Raw genomic sequence first — 13,409 nt, 5'->3', positions numbered from 1 at the left:
AGAGAAACTCAGAGCAAGGGCCAAGAACTTCCAGCTATAGCTCTGTACAGCAGAAGCTGGAACACATACATGTATTTTCATGTGGAAGCCTGGGGACAAACACTTATCTGATTGTCCTAAGGGATGGTTGGGCAAGCTGCCTTTTCTTGTTCCACAGCTAGACAAGCTGGGTGCCATGATGAGCTGCAACAGCTGTGCAATAGCTAAAAGTGAAAGGCATACTGTAAATGTACTGTAAAACCTTTTATAGTGAGACTTACCTAAAAGAAAAAAATTCCCTAGCGAAGCATCCAGATATAGAACTGGTGTTTAATTACTCCCAGCCCCTGTCCTATGCAAGGAAGCTTTTATTTATGCTGTTGGTTCCCACTGCTCCATCTAAACCACATTTTTCTGGGGTTAGTTCCAGCAGCATGCCCAGCATTTCAGCAGAGTTAGATGATTAGCAGACACTCAATCCAAGCCTGGACACTGCTCAGCTTATAAGGACGTGACTCAAACAGAAGCCAGTGCTTGCTGAATTCACACCTCCCAGGAGTGTCCAGTCTGCAAACACTTCTATGGAGAAACAGCTCCATTTCTGTTACTTCTTCCAGACCAAAACAATTCTATTTCAAGGCTGGAGATGAAAGAAACAGAGTTCACCCTGCCTTCTAGGACATGTGAGTTACACACGATTCCACAGAGGAGTTTTTGTTTATTTGTTTCATTTACGTCAATATGAATCTCTTTCAGTCAAATAGGAATAAAAAAGTAGTCATCCCTGGAATTTCACAGGTTACAGTTCAACAGAATGTATATATATCAACTGTTACTGTAGACTTAGCACAGGTGAAATCTGCAACCAGAGGTACAAACACAAGCCACAAGGCCGCTGCTCTTGTCCTGTTAATGCCATGGGACATATTCCTTACACTTTATGTTGCACTTGGTTACTACAATGCTTTATTTGTATCACTTTGTCCCCCAGCACCATAAATTCACTGGCATAGCTCTTAAATACAGCTTACCTGAGCAAGTCTTTGAGATTCCTCAACAGCTGGGATTTGAAAGGGAAAATAACTCCACCAGGACAAAGAGCAGTGGCTGCTTCATCTACCCAAGACTTCTCCCCCTTTTTTATTGCATCACATTCCAGCTCTGCTTAGCAGCTTCTACACAGAGTCTGACAGCACATGTGGTATTGTACATGCTTTATTAAAATGGTACTCGTATTTACAATATCTGCAGAACCAATCCCTCCCAAGTCTTGCATTCAGACAGACAGACAGACACACACACAGACACACGCGCGCAACGCCCCTTCACTCTACGGGGGTGTGAAGGCTATGCTCCCAAAAGTTAGGCAGCTTCTGGAAGAGGAGGAAGGGAGACTTTTTTTTTTTTTGTGTGTTTGTAATTCCTTAAAAAGAAGCATGGGAGTATGCATTTGGCCATCACAATGCTAATTTAAGTATATGTAGTATTAACATATGGCAGTAACACTGAGTGCTCCTCTTTTACATTCTATACACAGAATGACATCAAGGTTTGCCAGTCAACAGAACATTCCAATTCAGTCTCACTGCTGCTTGTAGTGACTATGAAACCGCAATTTGGGGGCTGTCCCTTAAAACAATTCAAGTCTATGGAAGCGAAATAAGGCACAATTAATATTTGATTTGATTTAGAGGATGGGAAAAAGGAGGAGAGGCAGGTTTCAGATAATAGTTGTTGCAGAAGAAACATTTTTTTACCCAATCCTTTTGAGAAAAGGATGAATTTTATCCCCACCCTAATCTACGTGGACTTCTCTTAGAGAACTGAAGGATTCTGCCGGGCTACCGACGCCCACACACAAAACAAAACTGGAAATTCACATTTTTAACACCGGCTTCAGTAGTCTCACCTACTGCTGCTGATGTGGATGAGTACATCTTTCTTTTAATGCTGAAGGAGAAGACACACATGAAACAAGATTCAAACCTTCCTCTGAGCTTGAAGACTCACATCTTTTAGAGAGCTTGTAAGGTACACTAGTTGAAGGCTTCAGCTTACTGATAAAAAGGAATAGCATTTTTGCCTTTAAATCCCTGGCCCCTCTTCACTAACGAAGCCTAACCAGACATTACAAATAAACTGCAACAAAAAATTTGGCAGCACAAAGAATGTCTAGTATTCAAATCTTCATTTGTGAGTATATTATTTTCCTTGTACAAAACCTGTTGAATGTTTTTTCGCAGCAGATGAACTGTACCCAAAGATGCAGGACATTCTGTGATGGGGAATAAGAGGTTGCAGTTCCGAAGGCCCCTGACTTTGGTTGTTTACAAAGTTCATTCCTGTTTAGTGTGATCCTTGGTATCTTCCTCATCTGTGTATTCTGATGGTTCTTCCCCTGGTTTTAGGAGTCTACCTACGTAGTCATATTTTTCTGAAAGAGATTTATGATTCCATTACAATTAAATACAGCTGCATTTGCTTGCTAGCCCATACTACTGCAAATTCACTTTTTCTCCGACACACTACAGTTCTAAATCTCAATCACTGAAACTGATGGTAATTTAGCAGCAAGCTCAGCCTCCTAAAGCAATCTTTCTACCATTATTTTCTCTAACTGTGAGTACTTTGTTTCTATTCTCCTCCAGCTGATCAGGCAAGATTTATTACCCAAGGGCTAAAAACCCATGCTCTTCAATCTTTCAGCCTGTTTTGATTTCAATTAGTGTGAAAAATTATTCCCCCTCCCTCCAGAGGCATAATTCCTTACTTGTCAGAAATTATTTCAAGACAAACTCATTCAACCCTTTATGTTAAAACAACTCTGAGTCCTAATGATCATTCCATGGCATCCAAAGCCAACAACCTCGAGCAGGAGTTCCACCAGCTAAGCAGATGAGATTTGGCAGTGAAACTCTGTGCCAAAGAGCTAACAGAACAGTTTTATTGTATAAAAAGAAAAGTTTATAAAAGCTATAGTGACATATGGTGAAAGCCTCTGTGGAAGGTCTGAAATCCCTGGTCTGGTCTTAACACTGCACACACATGAGAGGGGACCTTGCTGCAGCCCACACCTCCCTGAGGAGGGGACAAGGAGGGACAGACACTTGGCTGTGGTGCCCAGGCTGTGTCAGGGGAGGGTTAGGTTGGTATTAGAGGAAGGCTCTTCACCCAGAGGGTGGCTGGGCCCTGGCACAGGCTCTCCAGGGTCACAGCACCGGCCTGACAGAGTTCAAGCAGCGTTTGGGCAATGCTCACAGGCACAGGGTGGGATTTTTGGGGATGGTCCTGTGCAAAGCTAAGAGTTGAAATCGATGATCCTTGGGGGTCCCTTCCAACTCAGCATATTCTGTGATAATATTACTGTCAACACCTCTTTAAAAGCTTCCCCGAGCCCAAATCAATCATTTTTATTAAAAGCATTTCCTTAAGCTGATAATTTCAGAATTTACCTTTAAATTGCATTTCCCACTCTCTTACACTTTCCATCTGTACAGCATTTAAGTCCGATAGGTCATCATATTCATCTCTGAGTGCATCTTTATCTAGACAGAAAGTTGCTAGTCCCCTGGAGGCATCTCTGCCAGCAAATATTCCATATGGACCCTCTGAAAACAAAAAGACAAAATTGATACCTTCATGTCTTTGCTTATGGTGACCAAAGCTCAGTTCTTTACGTAGTCTGCCAAAGCCATACATTAAATTTCTGCAGTGATGGGAACAGCAGCAGTTTCAATGCCATGGCTGTTTGACATTCAACAGCACTGCAATTCAATCTTTAATATCACTAGGAGATAAACTCTGCTGAGAGAAGCAGAACCAGGAAAATAGCTTTGAAGGGATATCTGGAAAAATCCCTGTCAGTTGATGCAAGCCAGTTGATGCAAATTCCAAAGGGACCAGAGGCTGGAATTCAAAAGAAATACACTTCTATTAAGCAACACATTGAATATTTACAAGTCAGATATGAACAGAAGCAAACTGCATAGACATCTTAATTAGAAATCCATTATTATAAATAAAATAGAACTTTAGAGGGCTAATTAATGATTTCACTTCACTTACAGAATCACAGGAACTTTCTACATCTTTTGTGACATTTCTTATTTCTGAGGAAGTACTCACTTATTTTGGTGCAGCAGATCCCCTATACCCTTAGCCTGTAATGCTCTTGAAACCAGCACAAATTGTCACATTAGGAATATAAAGCAACTGCTTCCTCTGTGCTTTCTGACCAATGCAAAGCAGCACGAATATCCCAATACAATTTTGAGCAATGACTGTGAAATAAACATTATTACTGAGAGAAATGGATGGTTTGTAAACCAACAATTTGCAGGGTAGGATCGGTAACTGGCTTTCCCAAATTTTAATTAACTCAAAGAACTTTAGGCATATTGTTATCTTAGATCTTCTTGACCTAAAACCAAATACCTTAAATTCAGATCAATTAAAAAACCCAAACCAATACAAAAAAACCAAAAAACCAAAACAATACACTTTAAAATTTTCTGCATTAACTGCAGCAGCAGGTTTGCTACAGAGTGCTCCCTATGGGGTGGTAAAAGGCCAGAACCCTCCTCTGGCTTACCTCTCAACAGTGCCTGAAGAAAAGGCAGCACCCATGGGCATGAATGAACACAAGCAAGTGGCACCACACTGTCCTTCACCCCTCTACTGCCTGCTGGACCACCTCAGAGCCTGCTGGAGCACGGATGAGCCATGGGGAATCATTCTGAAAGGCTGGCTCTGCCCAGGCTGCTCCCTGCATCCCCCACACCTATCTGCTCCTGCTGGGCACCAGCTCCAGGGCTGAATGCAGCAGGGACAGCTCCTGAAGCAGGGAAGCCGAGCACCATCTGGATCAGGAGAAGTGATGTCCTCACCAGAACTGGTGTTGTGTCTCCACCCCAGAGTGCTTGGCATTGTAAGCTGCTTACAGTCAAACCTGAGAACAGAAGGTTGTCCTGTGTGCCAAAGCCAATTCCCTCCTCTCTCTGGAAATAAACCAACTGATTTCAAAGCACCATTTCACAAGAAGCAGGTATTAGAGAATGAACTGTCAGCTGGAAGTTTGCACTGTACCAGTCTGACCAGAGTGATGAACAGCATCTCTGCGCTCATCCTTTCAGGTATTTAGCTCCAAAAACAGCATCCATGAGAACTGCCTCAGGGATCAGGGACTACAGGTCCAGTGCTTCAGGGAAACAAAGCCAAGAGGGCTACCTTTCCTATCTGCACCCTGAATTAGGTATTTCTTTGAAAAGCAGGATTTAGAGACTGCAATCAATCCTATACCAATGCACTCTGCATGCCTGGTCACTTCCACAGGACAGGCTAAGAGGCAGCAATGACCATCATCTGCAACACAACAGAGAGTGTTCTTCAAACAAAAAGTCCTGCTTCAAGCAAAACTCAATGACTGCTCATTCAAGTGATCTGATTTTTGATGTTCTGAATGAAGAACACGGGAGCTATAAACAACTCTTACAAACACCAAAATTAGTAAATCCTTAAAAGCAATTAGAAATTGTTACATAGTGACCCCACTAACAGTATTCTGTCCCCATTTTTTCCTTTCTCTGAAGTGTTTCAAGCAAAGATCCCCACAAATCCTACTATTTGCACAAGGTGTTTTCCAAACTCTGGCTAATCAGACAGTAGCACCCTGCTGCCCTTCCATTCTACCCTGCATTTAGTGCTTTATGGAGTTTCACAGAATCTGCTGAGATGCCACTTTTTGGTCCACCAGCTTGATTCCAATTACTTCTATTAAAAAGAGAATGATATTTATCTCTATCAAGCACTGAACATTCTTAAATCTCAATAACACACTTAACTGAAAGCATGAAAACTTTTAGAGTACATCAGCTTGCATTAAAATTAATGGATGCAAAATTACTGCAAGCATCTTGTAATCTCAGATGCCACACCAATGGTTTTTTTTTTCCTCTCCTAAAACTGAATTTGAACTTTAAGATTCCAGAATGATTTTTACAGAAGTATTCAGAAGTCACAGAGGACTCATCAAGCCACGTCCAAGCACTCAGTGGAATGCTAACTTGTAAAAACCAACCTTTGGACTCGGCAGACAGCGTTTTAAATTCCAGCTCTGCAAATGGAACTTAGAAATGTGTTCTATTCTTTAATCCTGTACTAAAAGGTAAATATTGAATTGGGATTATTAGCAAATGGTGCAAGCTTGGCTTCACCTTGGTTCCTAAAGCAGAAGTTCAGCAATTCCCAGTATGAGCAAGATCTACTTCAAGATTTAAAGCTTCCATTCAGGTGCTTCTACACAGAGTTTAACTACAAATATTAATATATTAATACAAAACATACAGGTCTGGGGCTCTGCTCTAAGCCCTAGCCTGTTACTCACTTTTCTATAAAAAACTGGTGCAACAGTCTGAAAAAGCTATTTTGCACATCAGATTTCACTGCACTTGGGGAAGTGTCCAGGAAGGTGCCAGCACACAAAATCCCAGGGAGAAAATATCTTTCAGGAACATGACTGAGGTGGAGACATCAGTGCAATCCTAGACACGCTCCCACGGAGCTCCTTCATGGCCTGATGCAGTTTACTCTGCAGGCCCTATCCACAGTCCTTCTTTCCTTTCCTTTTGTCTGCCCACCTATTTAGCCTGGCTCCTGCTGTAAATAATTGATTGCAGCATGACATGAAGACAGGCTGAAGAGAGGGCAGGAACAGTGGCTTGGAGCACAGGTATGGAAACCAAAGCAAGTTTCTGAGACCATATCACAACATTGCAGTGGGGTTTTTTTTGCTCTATCCCCAAATTAGCCATTTCACAGTCAAATATATCTTTAAAAAATTCTCCTCCCACTCCTATTTGGGATAGTACAACAACAAGTCAGGGAAGTGTAAAAACCAATTAAAACACGTCTGCTACAGGTTACTTGGGTATATGGAGGTACAAGTCTTCCATAAAGGAAAGCTGCTCCTTGAAGAATGCTTTTATTCCCATCATGGCTTTCACATTTCAAGACCTCTGTTCCAGAGCCTTTGTTTATTTTAGCCCTGAGACCAGTTATCAAGCCCACATATTTGCCTGCCTATCTGCACATCTATACCTCCACGTTCATACTCTGCATTTCCCCTGTATCAAGTCCTCCTCTACCTTACAACTCCAACTTGTATAAAGTACACCCTTCTCTAAGCTACAGCACATGCAAAACCTTGCTACCCACCACCTGCAGAGCTTCGCTTCCTTTCAGAATCCAGTTAAGAATTTAGCAGCCTTGATGAATTTGACATCCTGCTCAGTCTGACATTTGTCTCTATTCACAATAAACCTTGAGAACTGGTAAAGTCAAAGTCCCTTCAGACCATAAAAATACAATCTTCAAAAAGATTTCTGCATCTCCTAGCACTGGTTTGGTTCTCTGATGAAAATTTAATTTTTCTTTGCAGACAAGGAAAAAATCTATTCAACTTAAAGCAGCATATTAAAAATTTTGAACTACAAAGTTTTTATTTGGAAGTAATGCTTCTAGTCACTTCCTCCAAAACAGGGTATACGGGATCTTGGAACAGCACACATTTCAATTTTCAGCCAGTTTGGCCAATAGTTCCCCCAGCAAAACCTATGCTGGATCCAACTTCAGAGCATATTCCTGGCTGCCAAAAGGCTCCCTGAGCATTTCAGTTTGGTAGCAGCTTTGTGGAAGATCCCAGACTATTGCTCCAACAGCAGGAACGTTGTACACTGAACTTTGGATGGCTCCAAGGGGCAGCACAGGGAATACACCACAGATAGCCACATGTGGACTTTATAGCTAATGAAGTGAGAGGTGAGCTGAGAATTGTGTTCCTTTTCACAAGGCCCATGTGATCTCTCTAAAGAAGTCACACAGGTTAACAACAAAGTTCAGTTTTAAACCAGCAGCTCTGGTTTCTTCATCTAGTCAAAAAGCACTTTGAGGCAATCACCAAATGTGCATCTGTGGGCTCCCTACAGCTACTGGAAATAAACCCCAGTTTTGTCTGAAGTTTAGATACTCATGGACAATACTTGTTAATCTGCAGACAAGAAAATGGACTAATCTCCCCTCACTGTGAGTAAAGACAAAGGGAGACAGGCTACAAAATTATTAACAACTTCATTATTCTATCACTTTGCTTACTTTCCCCACTCCAAACTGAAGTGAAACATTGACTGGCTGTTTCCAATTTTGTATCTGAATCCTGACACGTGTTTGCTCAGTGTTGCATCTTTCATGAGAGAATGAAAAAGCTGAAAGTTAGACTAAGCCATCTGGAGATGTAACTTGAAAGCAGAAGGTTTCTAATAACATTTATCACTGGGAATTCAAGGTGACATAATTTTAACTTTACTGCTCCAGATTTACATGAAAGGGAAGATGTGGGTCAATTTTAAGTTACAACCTGCATGTAAAGTATGTGTCCTTAGGAGACCAATCCACATGCTAAATGGGAACTCTACAGATGTGAAGTCTACATGCCAAGATGGAACTGCCCAGAAACAGGGGTCTAAACCTGACTCCTCAGGCACAAGGCCAGAGTCTCATTCTCTCTTTTGCTTACTTGCTTTTTAACTCTGTGGAAAAAAAAAAGTGCAAGAATCAATGACCCAGTTTCTACCAAAGGGGCAGCCACCAGCACTGGTAAGAGAGCCCACAGGCCAGCAGTCAGGAGCTTTTTAGAAGACAGCTGCATTCTTAAGATGGACCAAGATTCCACATCTTGGTTCAGTGAGAAATGCTCTGACCAGCAGTTCATTTCCTAATAAGCAAAGCTGGCCAGTTTTTTTTCATTCAATGAGGGCAATGCTGCTGTGTACTGGACTTAACATCTACATGTGACAATTCATACTAACTAACTAACAATTCATGTGATGTCACTATCACATTTCATATTGTCTTGCTTGGAGCACACCTGCTTGATCAGGTCCCTCAAATGTCTGGTGACTCAATGATCTCAGAGGTTTTTTTTTCCAGCCTAATCAATTCTGTGACTGGAACATGATTGGTTTAAATAGGAACTAGGAATTTGTACACACCTCTTATGAAACACAGAGTTGTTCAAGTTTTAAGGGATATACTGAGGTTGTGAAAAAGGGAAAAAAATTAAAAAACAAAAAGAGAGAGCTGACAGACACATAGGGCAGAAACAGAGGAGACAGAGGGCTGATCTTCCTGCACAAAACCACGTTACTGCTCTCCATGAGCATGGCCTGGAGGCTCAGAACAACCTCCACCCTGGTAGCAAAGGCACTACTCCCTTTAACCACAAGTATGAAACAATCTCTCACCAATATGTGTGCATACACCTTTTAGTTTTACTGCTTCTGGCTGGAACTCCACTTCTCTGCCCAGAAATGCTGTTTCTCTGAAAAGCTGAATCCCAGGGCGAGAGACACTTCACTACACACACAACCAAAGAGGTGACAAACATCAGAACCACTGAGAAGACCTCTCACACTTTACAGAAAACATTTCTTTGCCCCAGTTTTATCCTCTGTACTTATCTGCAACCCCTCAGCCTGTTGTGTTCTTAAGATAAGGCCACCCTTAACAGTATTCTCCAAATACAACATATGTAGAGGCCCTCCTGCAACATTTCACTCTAACCATACCCTTGGAAAGGATGTATGGAAAAGCACCATTGCCATGTGGTCAACAGAGACACAGGGAAATTTATGGCAATGAATTCCAAAGAAAGTCAAACAGCATCAGATTATTTTTATACAAATTATCAGAAAAAAATGATGGCTGTTTATTACAACAAAATAAAGGCAGATTTCTCTTCCTGGAAAATGAAATAGGATGGAATATTTTTTGTGGAAGGAACTACTACTCTCTAATCTATTCTTCTTGGAAAATCAGAGATCTTCATGACATGGTGAAAGACAAGTGGGATGAGAGATGAGTTGACAGTGACAACACACTGCAGCGAAGGAAAGTCAGGAAATTGATTTTTTTAAGATCATGAAACATTAAGAAACAGAAGTGACGTGAACAGTTGCATACTCAGGGCTGCACATTATCTTGCTTTGTCATGCTCGAAGATGTGTATTTTTCATAAATACACAAAGTATTTACTAAGCTAACCAAAACCTGTTTATGGCATTACCTTGGCATGCAAATTTAACTGCTAAATATTAAGATTTGCTCACATAAAGTACACTAACTCTTAGAATGCTCTTCTACTGACAGGTACACAACCAGAAACCTCGATGCAAACAAGCACACCAAGTTCAATGTTACTATAAATGAAAAGTAAAAAACTGTCTCTCATTGTGAGATATAAAACCAACACAGCACACACAGAAGGTATTAATGACTAGACCCTAAGTCATGAGATGTGATTACAGATGAGACATCATCCCAACAGAGGTTCTCTAACAGTCTGGTTATGTGACATTTTTAATAGTGTACCACTAATTGTTTCCTTTATCTCTTTTGGAGTTTGTGGGTGATAAAGGGAAAGGCAATTAATTAGATTTAATAATCAGTCAAAGCATTCTAGGTCACTTACTCATCTGGACACAAGCAGAGGTGGAATTTAATACACCTAAGTGAAGTCTTGAAACAAATGGCGTATCTGCAGGACAGAGCAGCATTTGGGAAAAGAACTTGGCAAGTAAAATTTTAAATTCAGAGTTCAATGTAAGCAAAGTGGTTCTTGGAGGCACAGACTGTTATATGTGCAGTGCAGCCTTTCTCTACTCTTAGCTAAAATACATTAAGAGATACCAGAGACTGACAGGATACCAATGAGACAAACTGCAGAAGGCTTAAAGAAGACAGCATGACAAAAACAAACAAAAATCGGGAAACATTTGGATTAAATGTTCAAGAAAATGAAGTTTTCAGTCATGGTTGTTTGAAAGGATGGCTTCAACACTCTACATTATACACTCTTTACTGTGTGTATGTAAAGGGCTCTTCAATGAAATGGACCAAAATATAACAGGATTTGCTGGATGGAAACTTAAACTCAGGAGAACTCTGAATAAAATCAGAAGTTTGGTGGAAACTTTAATGGAATCTCAATTGTTGGACAAAAATCTGGACTAGGTGACAATTTTGTGCATTTTAAACTTTCTGCTATAAGTGGAAGAAAAATGAACACCTTGGCATCCAGACAACACCGAAGGAGGAAAGCCAGACCTTGCTATGGAGACATGAGAAGCCACCTGAGGCAGCCACGTTATTCAACATTAACCCAGCCCTGCAGACTTGCTGAGTGAGCCCTCAGCCTCTGCTCCCCACTGCCCTCAAAGCTCAGGCACTCTCTCTGCACATCAGCACCTCAGCTATCCACTAAAGGCTCACAGTCAGAGCCTGAAACATCAGCACAGCCAAAGTCCTCAGCTCTTCCTTCTGTTAAGATCTGGCCATGCTTTGCTGGTATGCTTTGCACTTGCCTTGCCACACTCCAGCTATATGAGACATAAAATTTCCATGAGAACTGCTGTGGACATCTGGATACCCTGGCTGAAGCCTTTCTGAAAAGATCTCAACCAGCTGTAGGAGACTTTTTCTATTTGAACTCTTCTCAGGTTTTTAAGGCCTGCAAACTATCTGCTAGTGTTCTTTTCAGCCACAAAACAGTTGCAAGAAAAAAATTCCCTGATATGTATCCAAAGAGGGAAACTACATCAGCACAATTCAGAAATCCTCATGTTTGGCAGAGAACACACAGCTGATGATGCACTGCTTGAGCTTCACATGCAACACCCCAAGTTACAGATCTGAAAACGATGTCACTCCTGTTAGAAAAAGGCAATCTTTCACTAGAGGGACAAAAAAAAATAAAAAAAGCCTTTGTCCCTCTTGATGAAAAGCTAGAAGCACTGCTTTTAAGGAAAACTGCTACCAGTTATCAAAAAGCAGACTGATGTCCTGGAACATTAAGTTTTAGCTTCCTCACAATAAGAGGCCTCCAAAGGTTGACAGTGTGAACCACTGATGGTATCTGGAGAGGAGAGCCCAACATTTAACTCTGAAGTTTGATACACAAAAGGGAGGAAGTCAATGTTTGGATCAGGGTTCAGCATTATTTCACAGAGCACTCTGGCAGCTTGCTGCTGTTTTAAGTTTCATGCAGCATGTGTATTACCTGCATTTTATGTCAGCACCCAGGTCTCAGTTTAAAAAACCCCTAAATAAGAGAGACAAAAGAACTAGCCTGATTAAATGGCAGGAAAGCTGCAGCTCATCAGGCTGCATTTTCTCAGCTTTACTGGTTAATAAACAACATAAAGCATGGCAAGGTACTTGGGATTCCACTGTGAACTTTTACAGTACCCAGCCAAAAAAGCACTTCAATTCAATTACAGCAGGTTCACTTTCTGCAACTGGTATCACCAACTTTGAGCATGAAGTAGTTACAAAATTCTAGCCCAGTTCAACCACAGAACTGCCTGTCCCTTCCCCACCAAGAACCAAAGGCTTGTAACATGCCAGCTCTGTATTTTTCTTTTTGGAACCTCAGTTATTAAATAATAATAAATGATTATTTAACTTGAACTATTTCCTGGGGGAGTGGGAAATATCCTCTCACTCCTTCACCCCTCTCGTAAAGAAGATTGCCACAGTTATTATGAAAACTCCTGCATAGTTTGATTAGAGCAAGTTTTCCAAACCACCATTGTTTAAAGAAGAGAATTATCAGCAGTCATAAGCCTCATTTCCTTTGGCATCAGTCGTGAACACAGTGCTCACCAGTAAGTTTACCCACCTCATCATTAAGAATGCTGCTTATCACGAGAAAGTGTGCTGCAGTTTCACAGTGTACAAGGTGAATACAAAACCAGAACATTTCTCTGAAGCCTGCTTTTGTGAACCTTCGAAATACACATTTCCTCTCCGAAGAGGAGTGCTGGCTGGCTGGCTGGCTGTTTACGAGATTGGCTTGATTTCTGCACTCTTCCCAACAACAGCAGCACCATACTAGTCCCAGAGCTCTCCTTGCCTATCATTATCCCGACTAAAAGTCACACTCAATATGGCATTTACACCTAAATAAATAACCAGCCGGTTGGCTTCCTCTCCTGAGCCGTAAGCGCTAGAACGAAGAAAGCACTGCTCAGCTGCACTTGGGAAACCTACTAGAAGACATAGAAGGGAAAAAAAAAAAAGAAAAAAATAGAATTAACCACGGCACATCCAAATCGAGGCATCTGGGCAAACGACGGCTGCCTGAGGAGAACCCATTCCCGCTGAGCATCACCAGGGGAACAGCGCCGGTGGGTCCCCGGCCGGGACTCCCCCCATCCCCCCGCCGTCTCACCGGGCCCGTAGAACTTGCTGCCTTTGGTCACGTCGAAGACTTTGCCGTTAACAGCCAGGAGGATGCGAGGATTGCGAGCGCCGTCGAACTCGCGCAGCTGCTCCAGGGAGAAATCCCGGCGCTTCATGCGCGGCAGCGCGGCGGCCTC

At 41.8% G+C, this 13,409-nt stretch overlaps 1 protein-coding gene across 1 annotated transcript in view; it reads right to left on the bottom strand.

Moving 5' to 3' along the window:
* Positions 1-1,178: 1,178 nt before the first annotated feature.
* Positions 1,179-13,409, bottom strand: part of PGRMC2 (progesterone receptor membrane component 2) — a 13,015-nt gene continuing 784 nt past the window's right edge. The window contains exons 2-4 of the mRNA XM_005429146.2: positions 13,262-13,406; positions 3,432-3,587; positions 1,179-2,413 (exon numbers count right to left, since the gene is read on the bottom strand). Coding sequence (XP_005429203.2) covers positions 2,316-2,413; positions 3,432-3,587; positions 13,262-13,406 — 399 coding nt within the window. The 3' untranslated portion in view covers positions 1,179-2,315. The remainder of the gene's footprint in view (positions 2,414-3,431; positions 3,588-13,261; positions 13,407-13,409) is intronic.

This window comes from Geospiza fortis, unplaced genomic scaffold, assembly GCF_000277835.1.
Source record: "Geospiza fortis unplaced genomic scaffold, GeoFor_1.0 scaffold276, whole genome shotgun sequence".
NCBI classification, from domain to species: Eukaryota; Metazoa; Chordata; class Aves; order Passeriformes; family Thraupidae; genus Geospiza; species Geospiza fortis.
This window is presented reverse-complemented; position numbering and strand designations above follow the sequence as displayed.